This window comes from Panthera leo, chromosome F2 (genome assembly GCF_018350215.1).
Source record: "Panthera leo isolate Ple1 chromosome F2, P.leo_Ple1_pat1.1, whole genome shotgun sequence".
Taxonomy (NCBI): domain Eukaryota; kingdom Metazoa; phylum Chordata; class Mammalia; order Carnivora; family Felidae; genus Panthera; species Panthera leo.
Genome location: NC_056695.1, coordinates 12991902 through 13017424, shown reverse-complemented (window position 1 = coordinate 13017424; position 25523 = coordinate 12991902). Strand labels below are relative to the sequence as shown.

The 25523-nt window shown below is 39.5% G+C and overlaps 1 protein-coding gene across 4 annotated transcripts in view; it reads left to right on the top strand.

Annotated features, from left to right (window-relative positions):
* Window positions 1–25523, top strand: part of ASPH (aspartate beta-hydroxylase) — a 225241-nt gene that overhangs the window by 49602 nt on the left and 150116 nt on the right. For 3 of the 4 annotated variants that reach the window (XM_042924215.1, XM_042924214.1, XM_042924216.1), the window contains 2 exons: window positions 9605–9646; window positions 11874–12705. In XM_042924215.1, the coding sequence (XP_042780149.1) occupies window positions 9605–9646; window positions 11874–12235 (404 nt within the window). In that variant the 3' untranslated portion in view covers window positions 12236–12705. Of the gene's footprint in view, window positions 1–9604; window positions 9647–11873; window positions 12706–23070; window positions 23164–25523 lie in introns of those variants that run through there. The other variant, XM_042924217.1, reaches the window with a different exon arrangement.

The following is a 25523-nucleotide window of genomic DNA, read 5'->3' as shown; positions in this document are numbered from 1 at the left end:
GAATTATTATCAATAACTGACTCTTACCCTTGGTCAGAATTACAGGACCATGAGTCAGTAGCCAGAACACTGTAAATTACAGCTAACATCTTACTGTGTTAAACTTCAAGTTGATTATCTGATATAATTTGAATACATTTACATGTCTATCCGTGGATGCTATCGACAGTAATCTTGGGAGTCATGTAATTCCAGAGTTTCTAAAGTTAACTCTGGGTCCAAGGGGAAAAGTGTGAGGAAATGAACCTTTTTATTTTCTTCCAATGAATATGTACCGATATATGTAAGTGCTTGTATAATCAACTCTCGATAATATCTGGTTGGTAACTCAGCAAATGTGGAGGTTGGTCAGAAGTATCTATCTTTTTACCCTCATAGTACTTTCATTCGTTCTTCCACTGACATTAATCAATTGATTTTGGCTGATGCAATTTTGTGTTTTGGGGCTCTAGATTCTCTACTGAGACAAAGGCAAACCTGGTTAGGGGCTGGTAGGAATGGCGAGGACTGGTCGAATTGGACCTTTCCTGTGGTACATATGATTGAGAGTTGATTGTAAGGTGTGCATCTTAATCAGCCTCTTTAGTTTCCAAAATACCTTTTCCGTAAACTTCTGTGACCATGATGCACATCCTTTTTGAGATCGCTCTTCCTCAACTTCTTTTTTCCACCTAACTGCTCTCCTTATTTTCTCTTTCTCTCTTCCTTTATTCTTATGTAGGCCTGACCAAAGATGGCAGTAATGAAAATATTGATTCTCTTGAGGAAGTCCTTAATATTTTAGCAGAGGAGAGTTCAGATTGGTTTTATGGTTTCCTCTCATTTCTCTATGATATAATGACTCCTTTTGAAATGCTAGAAGAAGAAGAAGAAGAAAGCGAAACCGCAGATGGTGTTGATGGTACGTCACAGAACGAAGGGGTTCAGGGCAAGACTTGTGTCATTTTGGATTTACATAACCAGTAACTTTGATTCAGGGACTGAAGTCATTGGCTTATGAAAACCCGAAGCAGTCTCCTGTTTCTTTCTTTCCTTTGCTCACCCAGGGCTTAACGCGCAGTGGGGCAGCTGTGATCAAACAGTAAAAGGCAACCACGTGATCTCTCTCCCCAGTACAGCTCCTAGCTAGTCCCTTGCTCGGCTCCCCCACCTCTAGAGGAGAAAGTGGCACCCCTCGTTCTTGTAGTAGTCTACAAAGCGCGCATTGACGATGTTGTTCTTGGTGGTATAATTGGTTTCTGTATCGTTTTGTTGCAACTTATGTATTCACTGAACTAAATTGAGAAGGCTTAATGGCAAATTGTGTTGTGATTAACCCTTGATGCTTGTCTTTCTAACACACTATTAATGGAGATGATTATAATTCACTTGATTATCAAAATGTTTCTGGCATGATTCATACATTAAATGCTTCTCTGTTCTTTAATATGACTGGTGCGTAAAGTGATGGTTCTTTAAAAAGCTGATTTTCTTTATTGTAATTTGTTTAGGTGAACTGATTTGTCAGATAGGATAATACAAATTTCAGTGTAAAATTCTGTATTAACGGTGCTTTTAAAATAATTTGAAAATAAGCCCATGTTTTTGCCTTAGGGTAGTGAAATTACTGTATTCAGATAGCAGTATGTCTGAATATTTCTGTACAAAAGCAAAATTTATTTTTAATTTTATTTCCAAATTACATCCAGAGAAAGAAATTTGTATTTTTTTTAAGTAGGCATATTACCACACAAGAGGGAAAATGTGAATATGTATCTTAAATAATGTTGTACATATTAAAACTATTCATCCTAAATAAGTCTTTTTCCATTTTTTTCCCTGTATTTCCTTATTAAGTGACTATCAACTTCGGCTTAGGTAAGATATGATTTTTAGATTTATAAATTAAATTTACTAAAGTGGTCATTCTTTTCAGGAGAATGATTTTTTTTGCCATTAGAAAACCTTGAAAACATTTTTGAATCAGTTTATTTAAAATGAATTTGCTTCAGTAATAGTAAAAGCAATTGTATTAATTGTATATGAGCTGCATTTCATAAAATGAGACTTTATGTGTATCCTTACTGCTTGAAAGCGATTAGGACCTCTGGTTTCTGTTACCTTTTAGGGAGTGGTGTTTCATGTGTTTAAATCTCTTTGAGCTTAGCTCTCTGTGAAACTTAGCTTTGATTACTCATTGAGCTTAAAATTTGAATATGTTTCTATTTTTGAACCTTTATGTAGCTATAGTAATTTCTCCTTTTCAAATATTCATTCCTTTTTTTTTTTTTTTTTTTTTTTTTTTTTTGTATTTAACCAAATTGCTTTTGGTAAGATAGATAAGTCACCCATTTTTTTTCCAGAGGGGAATGTGACAAATTTGGTTTCTCGGCTGGAAATCACAGTTGGAGGCTATTTAGGTATTTATAAGTATGCAGCTCAGCTCAGCAATGGCCGGAACGTAAAAGTATGAAATCAGAACACAGGAAGCACATCAGCTTCCCCTTTACCCACCACTCACATGTGTCAGAAAAAAACTGCAACTTGCTGATCTTAAAAAGCATTATTTTAAGGCTACTTTTGCATGTGGATGTGCATGTTGTACATGGGACAGTGATCTCCTGAAGCTTACGTGGCTATTAAAACCCTAGTCTGTCCTTCCCTAATTATTCAGGGAATATGATTTTGTTAATGGTTCTGACAGTGGAAATTTTCTGATTTTGAAATGTTAATATCCCGGAACACACGAGTGTGATCTTAATAATGTTCTTTTTGAAAGTTTACGCAGTCTTTGTCCATTTTGATTGTGTCTTCCACTTCGGATTTGAGTACTGTGAAATGTCAAAGTTCATTAGGTTTAAATTCGAAATAATCTTATGCCTCATGCTCAATGAAATTCATGTAGCCAGACATCTAAGATGTATTTTTTAGAGCAGTCATGTTTCAGTGTTCATTACTACTAACTCTAGAAGATGTGTGATTAGTTTGAGAAGTAAATTAATTAAATTTGTGTGTTAAAAATGTTTGGAATCATTAATTTCTCATCAGGCTCTTTTTTTTTTTTTTTTTTTTTGGTGCCGTGATAATGATACTAATGCACGTTTTATGTACAGAAATTAATTATGCTTTATCTTTGTAAGTGAAAAATAAGTGAGGTAATAATTTTCTATTTTTCCAGTACCCCTGTCTAGTCACCCCTTTTGAAAAGTCTCTGATCAAGGTAAAACCTAGGGAGCTGGCGAACCCCTGACTTCTGTGACTTCCTTCAACTTGTGGCTAAGGCTTGTTTTGGTGAGAAAAAATAAAGTTGTTTGCAAAACAAGTGTAGTGTATTTTGAAGCTGATCAAAATTACTTCACTTAAATTTTTTGTATTGTATTTGTTATAAATTTTAATTTTTCTAAGGATTTATTGTATAATTTTTTAATTCATAGTATAAATATTTTCCTAGCTTTATGTGTTTTAAGCTTAGGGACTTACTTAAAAAGGCAAAATTGTATTCTGTACATTGGAATCTTTATTTGTAGTCATGCAATTTTAAGTTGTATTGTATTTACTCTGTTTTTCTCAGTTTGAACAACCAGAGGAACGTCGCGTAATGTGCTCTGTGTTCAGATGTAGCCTTGTGTCCTTAGAACTGCAGAGTCGGGTTCTCTGGTGTTTGGCTTAAAAACCAAGCAGTGGCACTCTGGGGGTTTCGTTTCTGCATTGTAGCTTCTTTAAGTCCCAGTTTTCTCTGGGACGTGAGTGGTGGGGCGTAAGGCAGTTGGAGAACTATCTTGTGGGTGCTGGTCTTGTTAAATCCCTAAAGCCTAGCTGCCAGCTGCCTGCCTGGGAGAATCAGGTAGATGCCCCAGACATAATGGAATGCTGGGTGGTGGTGCTTTTTCATCTTGTACTCGATTCTTTATTCTAGGAATTCCCCACCTGCCTCATAGAGCTGTATCCAGACATGTAAGCAAAACTTCTCTGCTTGAGTTCTGGTGTGTACGTACTTACTTACAGTTTGAATACAATGTTTCCTTTCTACCCTGATAAAGCTTTGGAGAATTCTCAAAAGCAGCTAAAGGCATTGGCAGTTATTCTTAATTTGAGTGATCACTTGGTAGTTGCGCCTTTTGGTGATTGATATTCATGATCCTTTCTAAATGAGATCCTGGTCTGTGAAATAAATAGTTCTCTGTGATTTGGGCTGTGGAATTTTCTTTGATTACAACGCATATTTGGAGCATTTTCATGAAATTCACTGACTCAGACTTTATTATACAAGTCGACTGATAGAATTGTATGCCAAATTCTGTGCCTCTGATACTTGTTAGTTGCATAACCAAGTAATACATAGGAATAGATATTAACTAGATTGTGAGCTCCTTAAAGTTAGGAACCAGGTCGTAGGCTTCGTTTGAATCCCTCTTCAAAGCTGAACCCAACGTATGACATTTATTAAATATTTACTGGGGTTATTAGTCTTGATGAGTGATAACCTCAAGAGTTACACATTGCATAACGAAATACTGAGGTGTTTTGTTTTTTTTTTTTTCTTTTTCCGAAGCCAGCTTAAATAAGTGAAAAGATTATTGGACTCTTTTTTTTCCCCCAAGAGAAGTGCCATTTTGAATTCCATACAGTAAACCTGTGCTAACTGAGGTCTAAGGTGAGCTTTCCCATAAGTTTGGTTTTGAGTTTGCATCTTCATTCAGACTTTCTGTCTCTGGATATAATCCCTTCCTAAACTTTTAGTCATTCCGTTCTCTTCTGTTCTGATCTTCCCTTCCCCGCTTAACACAGAGCATTGGAAGGTTTGTAGCTTGCTTTTTTCAAAAATGCCTGTGATAATACTGTTATGACATCTATTTGAAAATAGAAAAGAAATTGGTGTAGTGTCCTGGCATTAGCTGAACTAGGTAGGCATCCATTCTAGAGCAACAGTCTGCATAGCTCAGAGAACTTAGGCATTTGGGCCCTTTTTTTTTTTTTTTTTTCCTCTCTCTCTGTGGTCAGCGTTGAAATAAATTGTGATGTTTTGGTATGGGGAGGAGGAAGATGAAAAACTAAAGCTCAGGGTGATTCACAGGTCTCACCAGGGGCTGTGGGAGTGGCTGAAGAGACCCAAGTACAAAGCGATTCTCAGCCTACCAAGTGTATGGCCATGTCTCCAAAAACCTGTAGTAGCTACTTGGGTTTCTGTAATGGAGCCAGTCTTCTAAAATTATGTCTGTTGCATGTGGTGGAACCAACCATTGGCTTAATGATTCAGCATGTTAATTTGATACAGAACATTTCATCTTGAAAATGTGTGTGGGATAGTGGCTCTGAGGCAGTTGCCAAAATAACATTAATTACTTTTAGGCAACTCATGTTCTAAGGAAAGAACATAAGACCTGCTTTTCAAAACTTTCTGTTCAAAAATTCTCAAATAGTTAACAGAGCTATTTACAGTAATTACCTTGAAAACCGTCAGACTTTTAGGAGCGCCTGGGTAGCTCAGTCAGTTAAGTGTCTGACTTCAGCTCAGGTCATGATCTCGCAGTCTCTGAGTTCATGCCCTGCATCAAGTTCTGCGCTGACAGCTCGGAGCCTGGAGCCTACTTCAGATTCTGTGTCTCCTTCTCTCTCTGCCCCTCCCCCGCTTGTGCTTTGTCTCTCTCTCTCTCAAAAATAAATAAACGTTAAAAAAGATTAAAAAGAAAACATCACAGTAACCGTAAAGGCAAAAGGAAGTAAAGAACATGGTGATTATTTATTCTTTGCCATTTTCTTTTACTACAACCACATCCTGATGCTTTTTTGATGACTGCTTTCATTTGGAATGTATTCTATCAACAAAACCAATTTTCATCCAAATGAGTTACCAGAATGAGAATACCAGAATGCTTCCTTTTCAGGCTCCAATTGATAGAATTTTCTTTATACTACTTGGAAACTTTTTTAAAGGAGTTATATTGTCATGAATTTGATTGATTGATAAAATTGTTCCTTTTTTTTTTTTTTTTTTTGTCCTTGGTTATTGGCTATGGTAGTAAGGAGAGAAAAGAAGAAAAATAGGGCATGCTTGTTGATGTTTTGATGCTAAAGGGAGTCCACATCAACCACAGTTACAAATAAGAATGTAATTCTGTCTATACTTAGGAATTATTTAAAAACAAAGTCTTATGTACTTGCCTGTGGTTTTCTCTGGAGCCACTTCTGTAATGTTTCCAAAGGTGTTTTGTTTTTTTTTCCCCCACTCTATATGCTCGTCCTGGATCACCACTAACCCCTTCACCACTGAGCTTCGTGTCATTTATGGAAAAAGGTCTATCTAAATTTCCCTGAACTGAGCCTATGTGAGGTGCTCACTGTCATCAACAGTTCCTCTTTTAGTAGGTATCCAGAACCTTCCACATGCTCTTCCATCTTCTGGAGTCACTGTTTTTCTTCCGTAAAGATGAATTTGCTTTCCCTTTACCAAGACGGTCATCTTTGTCTTGCCTTCTGTTGTCTTCATGTCTCTACATGTTATAGTATTTCTTTATTCTCACAATTTTCTTCATCGTTTCTTCTCATTGGTCATTTTTGCAGGTGTTGCGTCTTCTGGTTTCCAGAGTTGACTCTTTCCCTGTAGCAACCCCTGCATCTTCTGGCCTCATTATAATTTCTCCCCTCTTGCTAGGTCCGTTTCTCTTTCCTATAGGCATGCCTTTCCTTTACACTAGAGGACTAGCCATCAAACATTCAAACACACTGAAATCTTACAAATACTTGATCCTTTCTGCTCCCTAGGAACCTTAGGAAAGTCCACATATGATCATTTTTCTTCTGAGAAGAAGGTGGTCGGCGGGGGGGTGGGGGGGTGGGGGGGATAAACACCTTGGGTTTTTGGTCACCTTTTTTCCACCTACGTTTTCTCATTATAATGTGATCACCTCTTCTGCTTGTAAAACTGTAGTCTGAAGAACCTTATGGAACATTTAATAACTAATATAATTAAGTTATGTCCTCATCCTAAACCTTTGTGTATACCTTCCTTCCTAAAACTGCACATTCCACTTGAAGAACCCTTCATTTTCTTGACTCTTCTCTCATTTCTTCTTTTCGTAAGGGCTCTTCTGTTAGCATCATATTTTCTTGGTGCTGTGCTTTCTCTCATGCCTAAACCCTTGCTTTCTGAGACTGAATATGATAATTGTGGTTTAAATTCTTAGCTCAGTCATTATCATGTCAAAAATAATTGAAAAATTATCGACTATAAGTTCAGAGAAGGTAGCTAGAGTTGATGCTTTGGCATTTTGTATAGTGCATTGCACATTGTATATATATCACTTTAAGGATTTGTGCCCAAACTGGAAAAGTTTTAAATAAAGCACCCATTACTTTTTCCTGTTTCACTAATCTAATGCTAATCTAATATTTTATTAATGTCAGACATTAACTCTAGCTTTTTTATCCATATAGCTCTTTTGACTGTATCATTAACAGTGGGGTTGGGCAGTTGGGGAGTCTGCTTCTTAACCCTCTCAGCTTTTTAACAGGAAAATCTGGGCATGCATTTGAGAGAACATGCAGGAGTCAGGAGAGGGACATGAACAGCATTAAACATGCATTTTGATGTTTTATGTTCATTTCTTTTGCACATTGGATGATGCTCATTTAAAAGTTGGTATTACAAGTATAAGTTTGTTATTTCATTCTGAAATAAACTTTAGTGGGGAGTGGTCCAAGATGGCATTCAGTATTACAGGGTCGTGTGCTGTTGTTTTGTTTTGTTTTGTTTTGTTTTTTAATTTTTTTTAACGTTTATTTATTTTTGAGACAGAGCGAGACAGAGCATGAACAGGGGAGGGGCAGAGAGAGAGGGAGACACAGAATTGGAAACAGGCTCCAGGCTCTGAGCTGTCAGCACAGAGCCCGATGCGGGGCTCGAACTCACGGACCATGAGATCATGACCTGAGCTGAAGTCGGACGCTTAACCGACCAAGCCACCCAGGCGCCCCATCGTGTGCTGTTTTTAATAGAGTTTAGAGAAGAGTCAACTTTTATCTGTGAAAAATGATTGCCTCCCCTCCTCCTCCCTCCCTCCGTCTCCCTCTCCGTCTCCGTCTCCCTCTCCCTCTCCCTCTCCCTCTCCCTCTCCCTCTCCCTCTCCCTCTCCCTCTCTCTCTCTCTCTCTCTCTCTCTCTCTCTCTCACTCACTCACACACACACACACACACACACACACACACATACATTAGTTATGGTTCTGTATGTGTATAAGTAATTGGACAGATATAGATAGCCATATGGAACAGTTAATTTACATTTCTTTTTATGTGTAGTCAATAGTAAGGCATACACTAATACTTTTCCCCCCAGAATAATGATGATGATATTTTTTTTTTATTTTAACTGAAGCATAGTTGACACACAATATTACATTGATATCACATGTACAACATAGTGTTTTGACAAGTCTGCATGTTATGCTGTGCTCACCACAAGTATAGCTATCATCTGTTGATAATAACATTTCAACCAAAATAAATTGCCATTCTCAAATGGACTATTTCATTTGATGGAAGCAAATGGTGATGGGTAGAGAAAGAGGAAAGGAATTTAGGCATGGAGGGTGATTTGAACAGTATAACAGAATAGGAGTGAAAACATCTCATACTGAAAATGGGAGTGTGATTAGGGTTTTGAGAAACAGAGAGTAGGTTCTGCTTGGGGGCTTTTCTTATACAACCGTAGCCCTTCACTGCTGAGTGACGGTTCGTGCATGGTGCCGCCCCCACCGGCGGTTACCGGTAATCACCACACCTCCCACTCTAAGCCTAGGAAGTGTGTTGGCAACTTGGAATGCCACCTTGGAAAGTTTGCTGATACATGAGTATAAAATAGCATTTATGTGATGGGGGGATAGAACTGAGAACATCAGTTGCCCAGGATGCCGAATACAGGCTGGTTAGAATGACAGTGTACTGAGAGGTATGTAGTATTGATGTTTGTTAGAGGGTAAACCTATTATCACAGCTTTTATTTGCCAAGATAAGAAATAGAAAGGCATTGCAAATTTTAAAATGAAGAGTAGAAGGATACACCAGTATGACAGTGTAATTCTTGCTTGTGTAATTTCTTATAAAGGAAGTTTGAAACTTTGGAGGAAAAAAAGCAATGATTAGAGTCCTGTCAAAATATGCTGTCCTTTTTTTGCATGGCAGTGATGATTGAGTAGGAGAGTAAAGTTCCCTGGTCTGTTCGTGTGTCATGCTAAGCACAAGGCCCTGGCTGTGCAGCCACACCAGAGAGGGAAATGCCATTTCCAGAGGAAATTAAGTATTTCTGAAGCCCCAAATCCTTTCATGTCCAAGATAAGTCATGAAGTTGACTGAATTACAGGCTGATTATAATGCATTTTTGCTATAGTGAAAGTAAGGTTTTATGTATGAAATGTATATATATATGTATGTGTGTGTGTATATATATATATATGTATATATATATATATGTTGAAGGAGTATGTTTTTTGAATGGTAAGTTTAACTTAATTTGTTTAATAGAGGCATTGATTTTGACTATATTTGCTTAGTTTTTAAAGATACTTAGTTTTTAATTCCCTTAATATTTTCTGTTTATAACCTATTTTCATCTTGTAAATACCAACAGAAGGACCTGGTGGGGTAGCCAAGAGAAAAACTAAGGCTAAAGGTATTTTCTGTTTTTCAAATTAGCCTTGAGTGAATCAAGTTTAATGCTTGAAGATGCATGACATTTTCTAGATATGTTACTGCGGCTACTAATGCTTTTTGGTTTGCGTTGCACCTTTGGTCGTAAGTAGTTTTATTAAGGCATCATTAAAGAATTTTTTTGCCTCAAGCCTATAATTTTAAGTAATTTCCTTCATTACTTTATCAAGACTTTTATAACAGACTTGATATTAAAAACATGATGATATCATATTGTTCTCTTACATATAAACTTACTTCTGTACTTGCTATCGTGTAATCTAAAACCTTTGTTAGTTTGAATTTTTTAATGACTTCTGGGAAAAAAGGTGAATTCTCCACTGATGGATTTCATTTCTTCAAAAGCTCGGATGACATTGTATCTTAGAGCATAATCAGAGAGAGTGTGAGCAAACTTCTAGTTTTCAATGAAATGAAAACATAGATTTATAATCTGGAGGTCTGTATTTCATTGCTATAGAATTTGTTGTCTTTTCATATTTTAATTCCTTAAAAATTAGTAGACTTGCCAACCATTATATGTAGGCTAACAGCTTATTATTACAGCCTGATTTTATTTATATCCCTGTGGTTTCTCTTGTTCACATATAAATATATATGAATATAAATAATAAATGTAAATATAAATATAAACACAAAAGTAAATATAAATATAGGACATATATGTCCTTTAAGGACAGGGGCATGGGAGCAGTGCATGGTTTTCCTTTACAAACTTGCAATATTCTTTCATGTTCGAGTGCTTGGCCTCTAGTGTTTTTAGTTTGTTTTTTTGTTTTTTGGTAAAACATTAACAGGTGAGACTTTGACTATGTGACTTGCAGGGTTTTGCAGTTTGTATTTTAATTTTAAGATTAGGGAATTTGAAACGTTTTTCACTTCGTATTCCACCTGAATAATTCCCAGGAAGAGAAAAATTATTGCCATTTTATTCTTATGTCAGTAATTAGGAAATAAGTACCCAATAAAGTATAGTTTGTACTTCTCGAACTGAAGAGGCAAATCCAGCATAAGGATTTAATGCTGTAACAAGTGCAGAACCAGATCTGAGAGCAGTGCACGTGTGTTCGTGCAGTGACATTATGTCTGTTACTCTACAAACAGCGTTGAAGTAGGTGAGGATTTGGACAGTTGATTCTTTATGAATGTTATTCTGTATTTTTAGAAGGTTTTGACAAGATTTTCAGGAAGAATTGAGTAACATTTTGTGCTATGTGAATTTTGATGGGCAAAAACATCTCCACATCTTATTAAAGGAAATCTTTCATTTTCTTTGTTTCTGTTTACATGCTGTATAATACAGTAAGCACCTTGCTTCTCTTAAGATTTCCTAACGAGAGAGTGAGAAGCTAAAATTTCCTAATGAGAGAGAGAGAAGCAGCTCTGTTACACTTCATGTAAAACAGGGTGAAAGCGGGTTGGTTTTAGATGAAATTTGGAATTACCTGTATGTTCCATTTATTTGCTCTCTCGCCTGTGAGCATGGATGGACAACATGTTGGCTTGAGCAGCTTTACATAGATTAACAAGAAAACATATTTAAAGGAATACTGATCTCATAGTGTTGAATATAAGTAGGCGAAAAATTCTACTTGTCATTTTAAGCACTGTAAGTGATGAACTTAAAATTTCATACTCATGAATATGGGGTTTTTTTTCTTAGCTAAGAAAATTAAATGGCATTTACTTTTTCCATTGGTGCATTATATTTTCAAGGCTCGTAAGCACAAATATTTTAAGGGCATCACTTTTTGTTAGAACTAAAAGTTTTAAAATTCTCTTCGTATGAATACTTGCACGTTACGGACATTTTTTTTTGTAATGCTGCCGTGTTCCTTTAATTATGTCATTACAGTTGTGAAATGGGAGTTGCTAACCCTTTGTGCAAAGTACTGCCTTTATGGATGGACTCGATTTTAATAATCTTGCATGTTAGTCTTATCTTAAGTCATAACTTCCCACTGGAAAAATAGGATGGCAAGTTTCTGGCATTTTTTTGATAGTGGATACTTTGTAGAGGTTTGCATCTGTTTTTAGCCGATTGAAAACTAGAGGATTAAAGCACTTTCTGAATGAACATTTCATGTGTGTGGAGAGATAAAGAGCATACGTTTGCACTAAGTTACTGTTTTGTGAATTAAGAGATGCGTTCAATAAACTTTCTTTCCTTTGATTGGAAAACCTGAAAGTTAAAGAACTCACTAAGGAAGAGCCCAAGAAGGAAAAAGAGAAACCCGAGTCAAGGAAGGAGAGTAAGAGCGAAGAGAGAAAAAAGGGGAAGAAAGAAAAGGAGGATGACCGGAAGGCTAAGAAAATTACCGATGCAGATATATCCAGGAAAGAGTCTCCTAAGGGTAAAAAGCCCAGAGAGAAGGAGAATGTGGGCCTAGACAAAAGTGCTAAAGCCAAGGAAAGTAGGAAAAAATCGACAACTATAAAGGATACTTCTGGTAAAATGGCATCCAGAGACAAAGATGACGTGAAGGAAGGTAGGAGTTCTAGCAAACATGCACACTTGGCAAAGGGAAATAACCAGAAAAGGAAGAACTAAGAGCTGTAATGTCATCATCCCAGGAAATGGTAATCTCATCGTCACTTGCTGCTAAAGGGCCTGGAAAATTTAGTATTGCACCGGTTGGGGAAGATGTGTCCCATCGCCGTTGAGTTTATTTGTTGGTGCTCAGTAAGGAAGTTGTTTGAAATTTAGAGACACTGTCTCATGCTTCTCAATTTAAAAGATGAAGCTTGTAAAAACCGTGTAATAAAAATGTGATGTAATAGCTTCTGTTTTTATTAATTTATTGATCATGTATCCAGATAAATTGTATATAATATGAATTGTAGTGAATTTATTAATCGACTGAATACTTTCATGGGAGTTGAGTAAGAACGTTAAGATTTTGCATAGTACATACATGCCAAGTGGCCTTCAGTTATGACAGATGCTCAGGTAGGAGCATCTTTTCTCCCTTCCTTCTTTTCTCCCGTCATTCTTTGTCTTCTTTCCTCGTTTCCCTTCTGGCTTCCCTGTTTTCCTTTCTTCTTCACCTGCCCTTCTCCTTCTCCACTTCCTTTCTCCTTCCTGACCTCTCCACCCCTCCCCTCAGGCTCCTGTGGCAACCCCCCCGAGTCCTCTTCCCAGGCGCCCACCCCCACCCACCCACCCCCTGTTTTCGGGGGGGCTGCCCCCTCCTCAGGCTCTTCCCTGGATTCTCCTTTCCCTTCTCCTCCCCTTTCCCTCCTTTCAGGTCTCTCCTCCTCAGTCTTTTTTGGCTCTTTTCCTGCCTCCCTCATCCCTCCATGCCTCCTCACTCCTCAACCTCTTCTCTTCCTGCCAGTCCTGCCCGCCTTCTTTTGTCACCCAGTCAATACTTAGTGCTTCTGGTGTGCCCCATACACTGCTCTAAGAACTCTGGATACACTTGTGAATAAAAGAAGGAACTTGATTTAGAAGACCAATTTTAGAGCGCTTTTATTTATGGTATCTTTACAGACCCAGAAGAGTTACGAAAAGACTACGTGTTTCAAATTAGGATATACTTTCATTTTATGTCACACGGTTTTATAGTTATTTTGGTGGAACACGGCATACATTTTCCATGTTTGATTGTATCATTGTTTACCGTTTGTGAGGCGCTGCAAATTTGAGATCTAACTAGAGGTCAGAACTTTGTTAATCAGAAAATATTTAATAAAATGAAATTTCAGTAAGAGTACATTTCTACAAATGGTTTGTGCTGTCCTGTGCGTGAAGTCTTAAATCTTTAATTGTAACCGCTGGTGAGATTCAGTTATGAATTAGAGAAGAGCAATCTGATTTGTTGTAACAGAATCAAAAGTGCTGCCACAAAGGTTTTATTTTTTTTTTTTTAATAATTCTTCAACTTTGTCTATGAAGAGCTGAAAACCAGAGAATTTGACCTAATGGAAGACATTTCAAATAAAACATGAATAAGCATCAGTGCAAGTGTTTCCAAAAATACTGTGCACCTTTTTCTTGTATACTTGCACCTTTCCTGCTTAAAATCAACCACTTGGACATTTAGTTGACAGAAATTCCCACTGACAGAAGTACACAGCGAGGGGGAAATCCTAGAGAATACCTGCTGTAGCTAATCCCGTCCTATTATTTTCTTGTTCAAGGACTACGGCCCAAAGAAATTGTAGTGAGGGTTTCGTTGTTTTTATCGATTCCCGGAACGTTGTAAGCCACACAGGGCATTTTATGACTCATCTGGTTGGTGGATACAGGGGCTGGCTTCAGGTGAATAGATCCCAAATACGGACCTATCATCAGACCTGTTGCTTCCTAGCTTTTGTCTCGAGTCTTAGCTCTGCTGATGCTTTTCCTGGACTTTATTCTAATTTTTTTTTAATGTTGATTTATTTTTGAGAGAGATAGAGAGAGAGAGGTGGAGGGGCAGAGAGAGAGGGAGACACAGAGTCAGAACCAGGCTCTAGGCTCTGATCTGTCAGCACAGAGCCTGACGCAGGGTTCAGACTCACAAACTGAGAGATCATGACCTGAGCTGAAGTCAGACGCTTAACCGACTGAACCATACAGGCGCCCCCCTGGACTTTATTCTATATAGAGTAGCTACAATTTGATGAAGAAGACGGCCCTCAGAAAGCTCCAGACGCATCTTTCTAGTTGCGCAGTCCTAGTGCAGAGAGCAAGTTTTCTGAAATGGCTTGGGAGGAAAGTCCGGAAGAATTGCAGCCGGGCCTGGTTAGACCTGGTGACCGTTTGTGACCATTCCTGTAGTCGGGGATTAGTCCTCCCAGGCTGGCTCCTGTGCACAAAGCTGTGGCTGGGGGTTGGGTTGGGTCCTGCTGAAACCCTATGAAATGTTTCCCCCAGGATAGAGGGTGTCTGGGAGGAGAAGAGGGACACTCCAACTGCGCACTGAGCAGAACAAGAAGCAAAACAGATACTCATCACACACATAAAGGTTACACCATCTTAAAAACATATCTTGATGTTAGATCATGCTGCTAAGATAAATGGCTTGATTTTTTAAATTTATGTCCCAAATTTTAAGTGTTAATTTTTCTACAGATTGGTGTTTTGGTTTTTTTTTTCCCCTTCCTTGGAGAAGGGCTGGTCATTACATTTGCATTTACTGAGAGCATTCTAATAATTTCTCCCTTGGGTTTTGAAGGACAAAAGTGATACAGGATAAAGTATATAAATGCTGAAGTCTAAGAACGTGAGTGGGGAAAAAAGTCTTAGAATAACCTAATCAACATGAGTGTGTTCACGTTACCTGTTGCTCTTCAGTAAAGTGCTTAGAAATATCTTGCGTCTGGGGCGCCTGGGTGGCTCAGTCGGTTAAGCGTCTGACTTTGGCCCAGGTCATGATCTCACGGTTCATGAGTTCGAGCCTTTGCGGCAGGCTCTGTGCTGATGGCTCGGAGCCTGGAGCCTGCTTCGGATTTTGTGCCTCCCTCTCTCTCTCTGCCCCTCCCCAGCTCATGCTCGCACCCTGTCTCTGTCAAAAATAAATAAACTTAAAAACATTTTTTTAACAACAAAAAAAAATATCTTGCTTCTGCCATAGCTTTCCTTTGCGTATCAGCTCAAGAATTAAATGGAAATGTCTCTACTGAACGCATCTCAATATATTTCGAGAGATTTTGTGAGCTGGGGATGGATTTATTTTCTTTACTCTTTTTTCTTTCCTTCCCTTTTCTTCAGCAAATAAAGGCTGCAACTGAATTTTCTGAAGCTGAGGTCACACTTCACCCAGCTGCATTGGCCCTCACCATTCACCTGAAACTTTCATGTGGGAGAAGCTTTTAATGGGCTTAAAACGGTGCTTGCACTCTCAGTTTCATTCATCTTAAAATTTGGTGTGTAGTTATTTCTATTTTCTGTTGCTTCATATTATCTAAGGGTAATTAAAGCTAGAAAGGTTGTCCTTTTTAAAAAGCCGCCTAAACATAGGGACAAAAATTTCCTAATGTAAAGTACCTGGGAGCCAGAAGAACCCCTGAAGAGTGAAAGTGAGATACTAAGAAAGTAAGTTTATTTTGTCATATCACAAACAAAATTTCTGTTTAAATTACACTATGAGATGATACTTCAAATTTCAAAAAATGACATTCCTGGCACATTTTTCCAAACGTCGTATGATAGTATTTCACGTGTGAGTGTCACAATCGCTATAAAGGTAAAGATGGCCAGTTTTACAGAAATATTTGAGAGCCGATCAGTATTCCAAGGATCTTTTTCAGTCTTCAATACTCAGATTCCTTTTTTTGAAACACTTTATCATCATTGATTTTTTTTCTTCACGTATTGTGACATCACAATAATGTCTGCCTCATTTGTTAAGGACTTTGTGTGTGAATTTTCATTTTTGCTAACATCATTTGTAACCAACTTTTTGAAATCCGACTAGTTTTTTTTACAAGATTTTCAGCTTTACTTTGTGGGTGATTTGCATTGTGTATGTACTGGCTTCTCAACGTTGCACAGTCAGGGAGAGATTGATAAAGAAATTGGTATGAGCATGAATGATTGAATTAATCCAGGAGGATTAATTCTGTAAGTAACTGATTCGTAGGAAATATTTTACAGTGTTATGACCTCCTTAGTCATACAACTCCGTCCCTTCAGGGTCTCATAGTGATCATGTGAATAATAAGGACTCCCTATATGCACTTCCACTAAAAGAACAGATAAAGGTCATACACAAGTATGATTTTCAATTTTAACTGTTTTAACTGTAGAGTCATTTTCTGTGAAATGGGTCTGATGGCTTGGACTACATCTCCTGGCTTTGGTTCCTTTCTCCTCTGTCCTCCACTATTCCCCTCTCCTGGAATAATTCTCCATTGGTGACAGTTCTCCAGATCGATAACTTGGATTGTTTCACTATAAAATGCACCTTGGAAATACTGGGTTTCCTCATTTGTGAACTGAAGATAAAACCTTTCCTTCAGGTGGCTGTGAGAACTAGCTGGTATTGCATATGCATAAAGAGCTGGCACGTTGTGCATTTCATTTCCCCCAGGTTCTAGCTGAAGAGAAAGTTTTTGTTCTTCGGAAACTGAAGGGAGCGGTGTTGTGTAGCAGATCTGTAAGCGTTTTGCTCATGGAAATCTTGTTTGGGGTAATCTGAAAAAATGCCCAGTGACAGCCTCCAGCCTCTTGTCCTTCCTCCTCTGTTTGCCTGAAGATAAAACCACGTGACCTAGATGTTTATTACCTGTTTGGAATTCATTTTTACATAGAGAAACCAGTTGTCACAAAAGCTTCAATCTTGTAAGCCCTGCACAGCATGAAGTTACCTACTTTTCTTTGTTCTCATTTCATACCTCATTTGATTTCACTTTGTGAGTATTTATCACTCTGTATTAGCATCCGTACCTCATAGAGTTCTGTCATTTACTTCTTCCTTGGCCTCAAGCATTACTTCTCTTGTTTCCCAAGAGGTTAGAGGAAGACATACAAAGCTTTTGTGTCCCTTGTGACAATGGTATAAATAGCCATGTGCTCTGTCATCTCTCTTTTGCATTTATTGATTCATTCAACAAATAATCTGAGTGCCTGCAGCATAGCAGGCTGTGCCAGGCACCAGGGATACAGGTGACGAGGGGACTGCCATCCCTGGGGTGAAACGTGAAATAAACAAGGGGCTGAGAAAGAAAATAGTGCAGCCGGAGCCAGCTGTCGCCACCACTTCCCGCTCTTCACCTCGCCTAGAATGTGTTCCCGACTCGGTGGCAGGCCACCTTCCACCTCTGCTGCAGGATCCAGCTAAGTCATCATGTCTACACTGACTTCTTCTGTGATCCTCCCAGGCGGTGGGACTGTGTGTCTTCCCTTTGCCATGCTCCTTACTTCACTTCATTCCTGGATTTTGCTTTCTACCAGCCTGATTTATGCCCAGTACCTAGCAGAGTAGTGGCTGAGAATAACAGGCATTCAATGTGTGTTTATTGGAAGATGAGCATCTAAAACAGATCATTTAAAAATATTTCAGATCTGTATATACTGGTGACTAATATTAAAAAAAAATTTTTAAAGAAAAACTTAGGCATTTCTGCAGTAATTGCAGTAGGCTTTAACCACCTTGGAAATTGCTGATGGCTGTGTTCATGTTGTGTGCGTGTGTGCAGGGAAGATGGTAAATACGCTTTCGTTTTTTTTTTTTTTTTTGGTTTATTTATTTTTTGAGAGAGTGTAAAGGAGGGGCAGAGAGGGGGGGGACTCCCAAGCAGGCTCTCTGCTGATAGCACAGAACCCGATGCGCGGCTTGACTCACAAACCGTGGGATCATAGACCTAAGCCGGAATCGAGAGTCAGATGCTTATCCGGCTGAGCCCCCCAGATACCCCGGTAAATTTACTTTTTTAGAAGAAATGAAGGGAGAAATTAATTTGTGGAAAAAAATGTATGTGTATTTGCTGGTTTTAAATTATCTCCTTTAATTCTTAAAACCCTTCTGAGGAGGTAGTTGTGTTCCCTTTACACACTTGGGGAAACCCAGTCCTGTCGGTGGGAATGTGCCCAGGATGGGATTCCAGTGGAAACAAGCGACAGCCCTCTTGATTCACAAACCCGAGCTCCTGGGGCCATCTCGCGTTGCAGGTGTTAACGTGAGTCCACTCCGTTCCAGCCTTTGTGGAGACCCTTCAGTGGCCCTGAAACCCAGGCTCTTTGCAACCCTTTCGGCAGTTTTATTCTTTCGAGGTGTAGGTCATCCTGTCCCTGCAATCTTGTCTCTATCTTGAGTCGTGTGAAGATGCGTTGAATCTGGAATGGCTCTTACTGTATATCGTGGGGCAGCTCTTCTGGTTTCTGGCAGTGTCAGAATTTTGATGGGGCTGAGGTTGGGATGCCTGCTAAGATCTGTGTTTGCTGATTACAGAAGCCAGGAACAACAGCGACAATTAGCACGGTCAATCAGTATGTGCATCTTTCTGGCTTGTTGATTTTCCGGAGTATTTCTCATGTTCCTGTACCTGTTATTCCTGGGATATATTGATTTATACTATTAGCCTACTTGTGTTTAAAGAAGCAGCAGTTCTGAGCTCTTCCCCTTGAATAACGGCAGCTGGTGTAACCTGGGTCGGTGAGACCAAAATTTCCTTCAGTCTGTGCACTACTGAATCATACTCCAGAGATTGATAAATCAGTTTTTTATTTTTTTATTAAAAAAAAATTTTTTTTAATGTTTATCTTTATTTTTGAGACAGAGACAGAGCATGAGCGGGGGAGAGGCAGAGAGAGAGGGAGACAGAATCAGAAGGCTCCAGGCTCTGAGCTGTTAGCACAGAGCCCGATGCGGGGCTCGAACTCACGAACTGCGAGATCATGACCTCAGCCGAAGTCCGACGCTCAACCGACTGAGCCACCCAGGCACCCCGATAAACCAGTTTTTTAAAATGTCTTAGCTTTTATGGGCTAAGTGCCTGAAGTCCTATGAAGCACAACACTATTTGTGGTTCTTTCTTTCCCACATTTTGCCGAGGAAGTGGTTTGTGTAGAATTCTTCACAAAAAACGAATCCTTCGTTTTCAGTCAATGTGAATAGCTCCACGATCCGGTGGCCCCAGGGCCTTTCGGATTCGCACACCCTCACTCCTCTCTAGCTGCATGGGCCCCATGGCTCTTCCCCACTGCCAGCATCTTGCACACACACCCCTCACCCCCAGCCGAGGAATTTGTACTCGCTGGTCCAGAGCCTCATCTGGAGTACTCTCCCCCAGTGGGAGTCACAGGGCCACGTCCCTGGCTGCCTTCAGGAATCTGTTCACATTTTATCAATGAGTCCTTTCCTCATCAGTTCGCTGGAGATAGCCTTCCTCCTCTCCCTGATGGCCTGGCACTCCCTGCCCCCTGCCTTCACCCATCTAATATGTTCTAAATATTTCATGTTTCTTATTTTTTAAATCGTTCCCTCCCTGTAAGAGGTAGGGCTTTTCAGTTTTCATTTTCTGTAGAACAGTGCCTTGCATCAGTAGGTGCCAAATAATTGTTGAATGAATGAACGAAGGCCATATGCAACTTAGTAAGTTTTAAACTGTTAGCGTATTTATGGGAAGAAAATACACATTTCCCATTGCTGTCAGGTGTACTGGGGTAGCAGGGAATGAAGTAAGCGAATGTTGGGCTAAGGTAACTGTCACATAAATTTGCTATGAATGCTTGATTTAAAGCGCTCACGTCACCTTTTATAGCTTCCATTTTGAATGACAATTGTAGGAAAATTATATGTTTAATAAATGCAGGCACTTTTTTATTTCCTAATTTTTCTGATGTGCCCGAAGAACTGAAAACGAGGTGTCTTTTAAGGGAAACAGTTGCTTTTTCAAATTGTGCAGGGGCTGGTGTGGTTACTTGCAGCTAGATAGTTACTCGCGGGTGCCACGGCCGTCCTGTCACTCTTGCCAGCGTGGGAATGGACGTGGGTTCTGGTTTGACTGTTAAGTGGAAGGAGAAGACTGCTGGAAGCTTCAGCTTCTAGGAAAGATTTCCTCAAGCCCCAGAGAGGCAGAGCAAGAGGTGGGTCTTTGCTTCTGGACACCCTGGGGTCCGAGAGAGAAGCTTGCCGCGGGGGAAGCCCCGACTGGCGGTGGGAGGGTGAAGCCAGCCAGCGCCCAGAGCAAGCCCGCTCACCCCCGCGCTCCTCCTGAGAGTACATAGTGAATTTCCTCCTCCCCCGAGCCAGTGTGAGTCGTGTTTTGTTGTCTGCAGCCCCAGGAGCGTCAACACTGATGACAGTCATTTCATAATGTAACTTTGAGTACTTATGTCAGTGCGGTCTCCTTGCCATTTGTACCTCACAATAAATCCAATTTGAATACCTTTCCTTTGATTCTGAATTGACCATATGTGTATTTTTTTCTTGTTGAATATTTTGTTTACTTTCTGCCTTAAAATCTTATATGAGACCTGAAATCTTATACGAGACCTGTATCTGCCACTCATTCGTGGACTAAAATGGATTTGGGTGGCAGTATAATTTCTGGAAACACCAAAATGAAAGCTTGTATGGCTAATTCTTCCATATGAGTTATCAAAGTAATAATTAGTCTAGAGTGTGTGCTGTTGTTGTTGTTTTTAGAAAGTTTTTTAGGGGTCTGGGGAAGGATATGTGTTAATTTGATCCTCAGCTTTTTTTGAAGTTTACAATATTGTTTATTTTTGCACTGCTTTCACCTCTGGAAAAATAGCTGTGACCAGGTATCGGTAAATTTAGAACTCAACTGCCACTTGGGGCAGAAAAGGAAACTGCACAGTATTTTCTCTTGTTATGTGCTTTTGCTTTCTCCTGTGGTTTTACCATTTCAATTTTAGAGACAAATAACTCCAGTTGATGTAGAGAAAGCTGACAATGAGGAGAACCTCATGGCTAAATACTGGCAATGCTAGTAGTTTTCAAACACTTTTCACATCATAAGTTGTTTTCAAATGAAACTTCACAAAATCCAATAAGAATGGGGCTTTCAGGCAGTTTAAGTCTCTGTTGTTTGGTGGGGAAATATTTCCCTGCTTATCGAACCCATGGAGCACGATTTGAAACCCTGCTACCTAGAGGATCAGTGAAGAATGACCCGTGATTTCCCATCCAAAGTGAGATGCTCTTGAGGGCAAGATACTTACACTAGCACAACAGACTAACCTGGGACTGTCCCGGGCAAATTAGGCCCCTGGTTCTGCAGCAGTGGGTTCTAGAGCCCAGATAGGAATCTCCTTGCTGGTAGTAGTAGGAAATTGTTTCGGATCCCCTTTCCCACCTTTCGCTTGTCTAGTGTAGCTCAGGAGCCCTGGTCCCACAGAGGATGTCTGCAGTCATCGGTACCGGCAGAGCAGCCCCACTGTGGGGTGTGTTCAGCCCCTGAGCTGTTTACCAGGCACCTGTTACGTGCCAGGTATGTTCTGAGGTGCTCAGGGTTCCAAGGTAAGTTACAGGATTCTGAAGGTTTACCCTGTTCATTCAGCAGAACGTAGCAATGAGTAATAGTTCCATACCTGTTCCATTTACTGTTGGGAGATGCAAGAATGGATTATTTAAAGGCGAAAGAGCACGGGAGTTTTCAGTCCTGAACTTGGAATTTGAAACGTGATGTGTTTTACTAACAAGGCCTTCATCTCTACCCGCCACGCCCCGAAGTGGAACGTTTGGGATCCGTGGTTACTTGTGTATTATCCCTTTGTTAGAAGTCCCTATATAGTTAGAAGTAGAACACAACTGTGTCCGTTGGTGTTTGTTGTAATAGCCTTAGGCTTTTCGTGTAAATAGTATGGGACATAAGTACCTCAAACAAATATAAATGGTGAGGTAGAGTCCTGTGTATCTCTGTCTTGTTCTCTTTACGATTGGGGAGAAGAAGGTGGGAATCGTGTTTTTGTCCATGAGAGAAAAATAAAGACATAAAAAGGGAACAGTAAGGAAAAGTGTGATCAAAAAGCAAGTAAAAGACACTGAGAATTTAGCAGACTACAGTAGCGGATGTATATTAGACGTGGTATGAAGTGCTCAACGTTGGCAAAGTGCCTCTCGATTCTGTACTGACCTTTTCACTCTAGACTCACAACCCACTTCCTCCAGGAACAGTTGTTGGTACAAGAGTCTCACTGGGGGTCGTGAAGAGCCAGGATTTGGGAAGTGGAATCGACAGACTCTTGAACCCTGTTTAGCTTTCTAAAGGGTTGTATTCAGTTGAGGACTTATTTTAATGTTTCACATATAAAATGTCAAAGAATTAATTTGGTCTGGTAGATTTTAGACTGGTGTTGACTTTGAAATCAGCTCTCATGTTAATTTACCCTGATGTTTTATTTTCCTTAAGACATTAAAAAACTTTGTTTTCATATCTTTTAGCTCCTTATAGCATAGTATGATTGTAAATGGTACCTTTAGAAGGTTGTAAATAGTTATGCCTGATTTGTTCTCATTTTTAACTATAGGTTTCAAGAAATTATACATAAATCAAAATATGGCATACAAACCAATAACAAAGTTCAAGTGTAGCTTAGTTGTCTTAACTGCTGGATTCAGAGCTCAAGCAGCAATTCATTAATCATTTCTGAACACAAGGAGCTTGAACTATTGAACTTCTTTTGGCAAGTTCAGACATGACTGTTTAAGAGATTCGTGAACATTGAAGCAATGATTTTTTGTTTTATTGTTTTTAAATGAAAGGTTAACTTAGGTAAAGAGATGTTGAAGGCCCATGTGAAGTTAAAGAGCATACTGTTTTCCTACTTGGGTTTTTAAGCATTTCTACATTTTCATGTGGTATGTAAAGTCTTGGAAACTGAGTTATTTGTACTATGGATGAAGTGTTTGAGAATATTGTTTTTCCTGGTTTAATATGTCAAACGAAAAAAAAAAAAAACTTAAGTTAACTTTGTGACTAAAAATGCAGGCCTTAAAGAAAGATCTGCTTCAAAGCCAACAGTCCCACCGGAAGAAGCTGAGCCATACCCTTGGCTGGGGGAGCAGGTTTCCGAGGGTTCAGGTAAGCTCACCTCTACATCTGACCCGATGGGCCTCGGCCTGCCAGGTGTCCAGCGTGCAGTTTCCAGAATCGTTTTACCCATAATTTGTGTCACAGTGTTTATGGAATAATGAAGTACTTTTTCTTCTTCTCTTCTGAGATTTTGCAGTAAACTTAATGTTTTCTACTAAAATACTCAGGACAGTTTTAATTTTTGAGATCAAGAATCCAAGGCCCAGATGGGTGCTTTTTGCCTGAGATGGCACAGTTCAGAACATCCTGAACTAAATGCTAGGTTTCTTGATTCCAGTTCCAGAACTTCTTAAAATGAAAGTACCATTAGACGTGTAGTGTTACACGAGTTTTGCCGTTTGTCACATGGTCTAGTAGAAGAGGCCTATGGGCTCCCATTCTTTGTAATACGGGAGTCTCCTTTCTACATCAGAGACTTCCCAGACCTCCATACGATGGTGTGTGAGGCCTGGAGTTACATCCACATGAACTCACAGATTAATTTAAATACCTCCTTAAGTCACCCAAGCACCTATGACCCACAGAATGAAAACTCCTAAAATCTGTGAATCAATTGGCAAATGAAATTTGAATCCATTACTAGCATTTCCTGTTTATGCGGTGATATTGATTACAAAGTACTATTTAATTTCTGCGCATTTTCTGTTTACCTAATAATTCTCCAAAATTTGGTTTCATTTCGCCACCTACTGGAAGTGTTCGGTATGACACTCCATGTTTACTGGCAACTGAAGTGCTGTGGCTGCTTTTATCACCGCGGATGAATAACGTGTGATTTTCTCTTCTCCCTTTTAAGATCAGTATGCTTCTCTGATTTTTTTTATTTGTTCAAATCATAATTCCAGGAGAATTTACTGCCTCCCTCCCATTTCTTTAGAAGTACTGCAATCCTACCCTAGCTCTGGAGCAAAAGTGCTAATTTAAATGTGTCTTTGGATTTAGCATCTCAAACATTACTTTGTACTCAGTAAAGTTATACTTTAAAAATCATGCTTCTTAAAGGTAATATCTACTCTGAAATGTTGTGCTATTTCTTTCTGCTTTCTCCTTTCCTTTAAAGTTTATTTATTTATTGGGAAAGGGAACGTGAGTGGGGAAGGGGCGTAGAGAGAGAGGGAGAGAAAATCCCAAGCAGGCTCTGCACTGTCAGCACAGAGCCCGATGTGGGGCTGGACCTCACAACCTGGGAGATCATGACCTGAGCCGAAACCAAGAGTCAGACGCTTGACCAACTGAGCCGCCCAGATGCCCCTCCTTTTAAAATTTTTGTTAACATTACTCTATATGGAGAGAGAGAGAGAGAGACTGTGTGTGTGTGTGTGTGTGTGTGTGTGTGTGTGTGTATGTGTGTACACGCATGTATAAATATATATTATCTGACCACTTGTCCTAAATCCATCAGTTTTCAGCTCATAATCCTTTTCAACTTCTTGGCAGTGTTTGGTTTAGTTTAAATGTTGCCTTCTCAACCTTTCTCTTATCTAGGTTTTTGGGTTCTTTCTCTTCTCTGTCTACCTATTCTACAGATATAAGTACATACTTCTCATTAAAACACAATAAAATAAACCCCCTCTTGATCTCTACAGTACTTTCTATCTGGCCTCCAGTCCGTGTTCTTGCCGTACTAGCCAGATTTTTGGAAAAAGAATCTACAGTTGCTTTCTTTGCCTTACTTTCCACTCAGTTTTTAGTTCACTGTAATCTAGCTTCTGCCTCTACTAATCCTCCCAGAGGAAAGCAGGAGCCTCATGGAATCATGGAAAGATGAAACAGCCTGGTGCACTCACCAAGTTCAAAGCCAGTGCTGGTAGCTGGTGATTCTGGGGAGGCATGTGAGAGCTGAATTGCGGAGATCTTGTATTCTGTTCCAAGGAGTTAGATTTTCATCTGTTTGGGCAGAGGAAGCCACTAAAGGGTTAAGCGAAGGAACAGGGCACCATAGTCCACTTCTGTTACTAATATTATATTCTATGTGGATGCCGCTGTCAGCAGTTATAAAACCGGGAATTGGTTAGGAAGCTGTCATGGGTACTGTGAGAGGCGAGGAGGGAAAAATAGAGATTGGCAGGCCCTTCTGTAATTCTATGCAAATGCGTATATAAATGCTTTGTGACATACAAACGTCTATAAAAGTAGGAGGTACTTCTTGTGCTTCAGGAATGGTTTACAAAACCAGTGTGATTAGCATAGTAGGTTGTTAAACTTTTTTCCTACCTGACGTTCAAATGAGCTTACCCTGTTTTTGTCATCGAGGATTAACTTGTCAGTATAACCGCTGTGGTTGGCATTATTTCACGTGACAGAGTCTGTGATGCCACGTCTCGCCAACTTCAGTTTTCTGAACATGG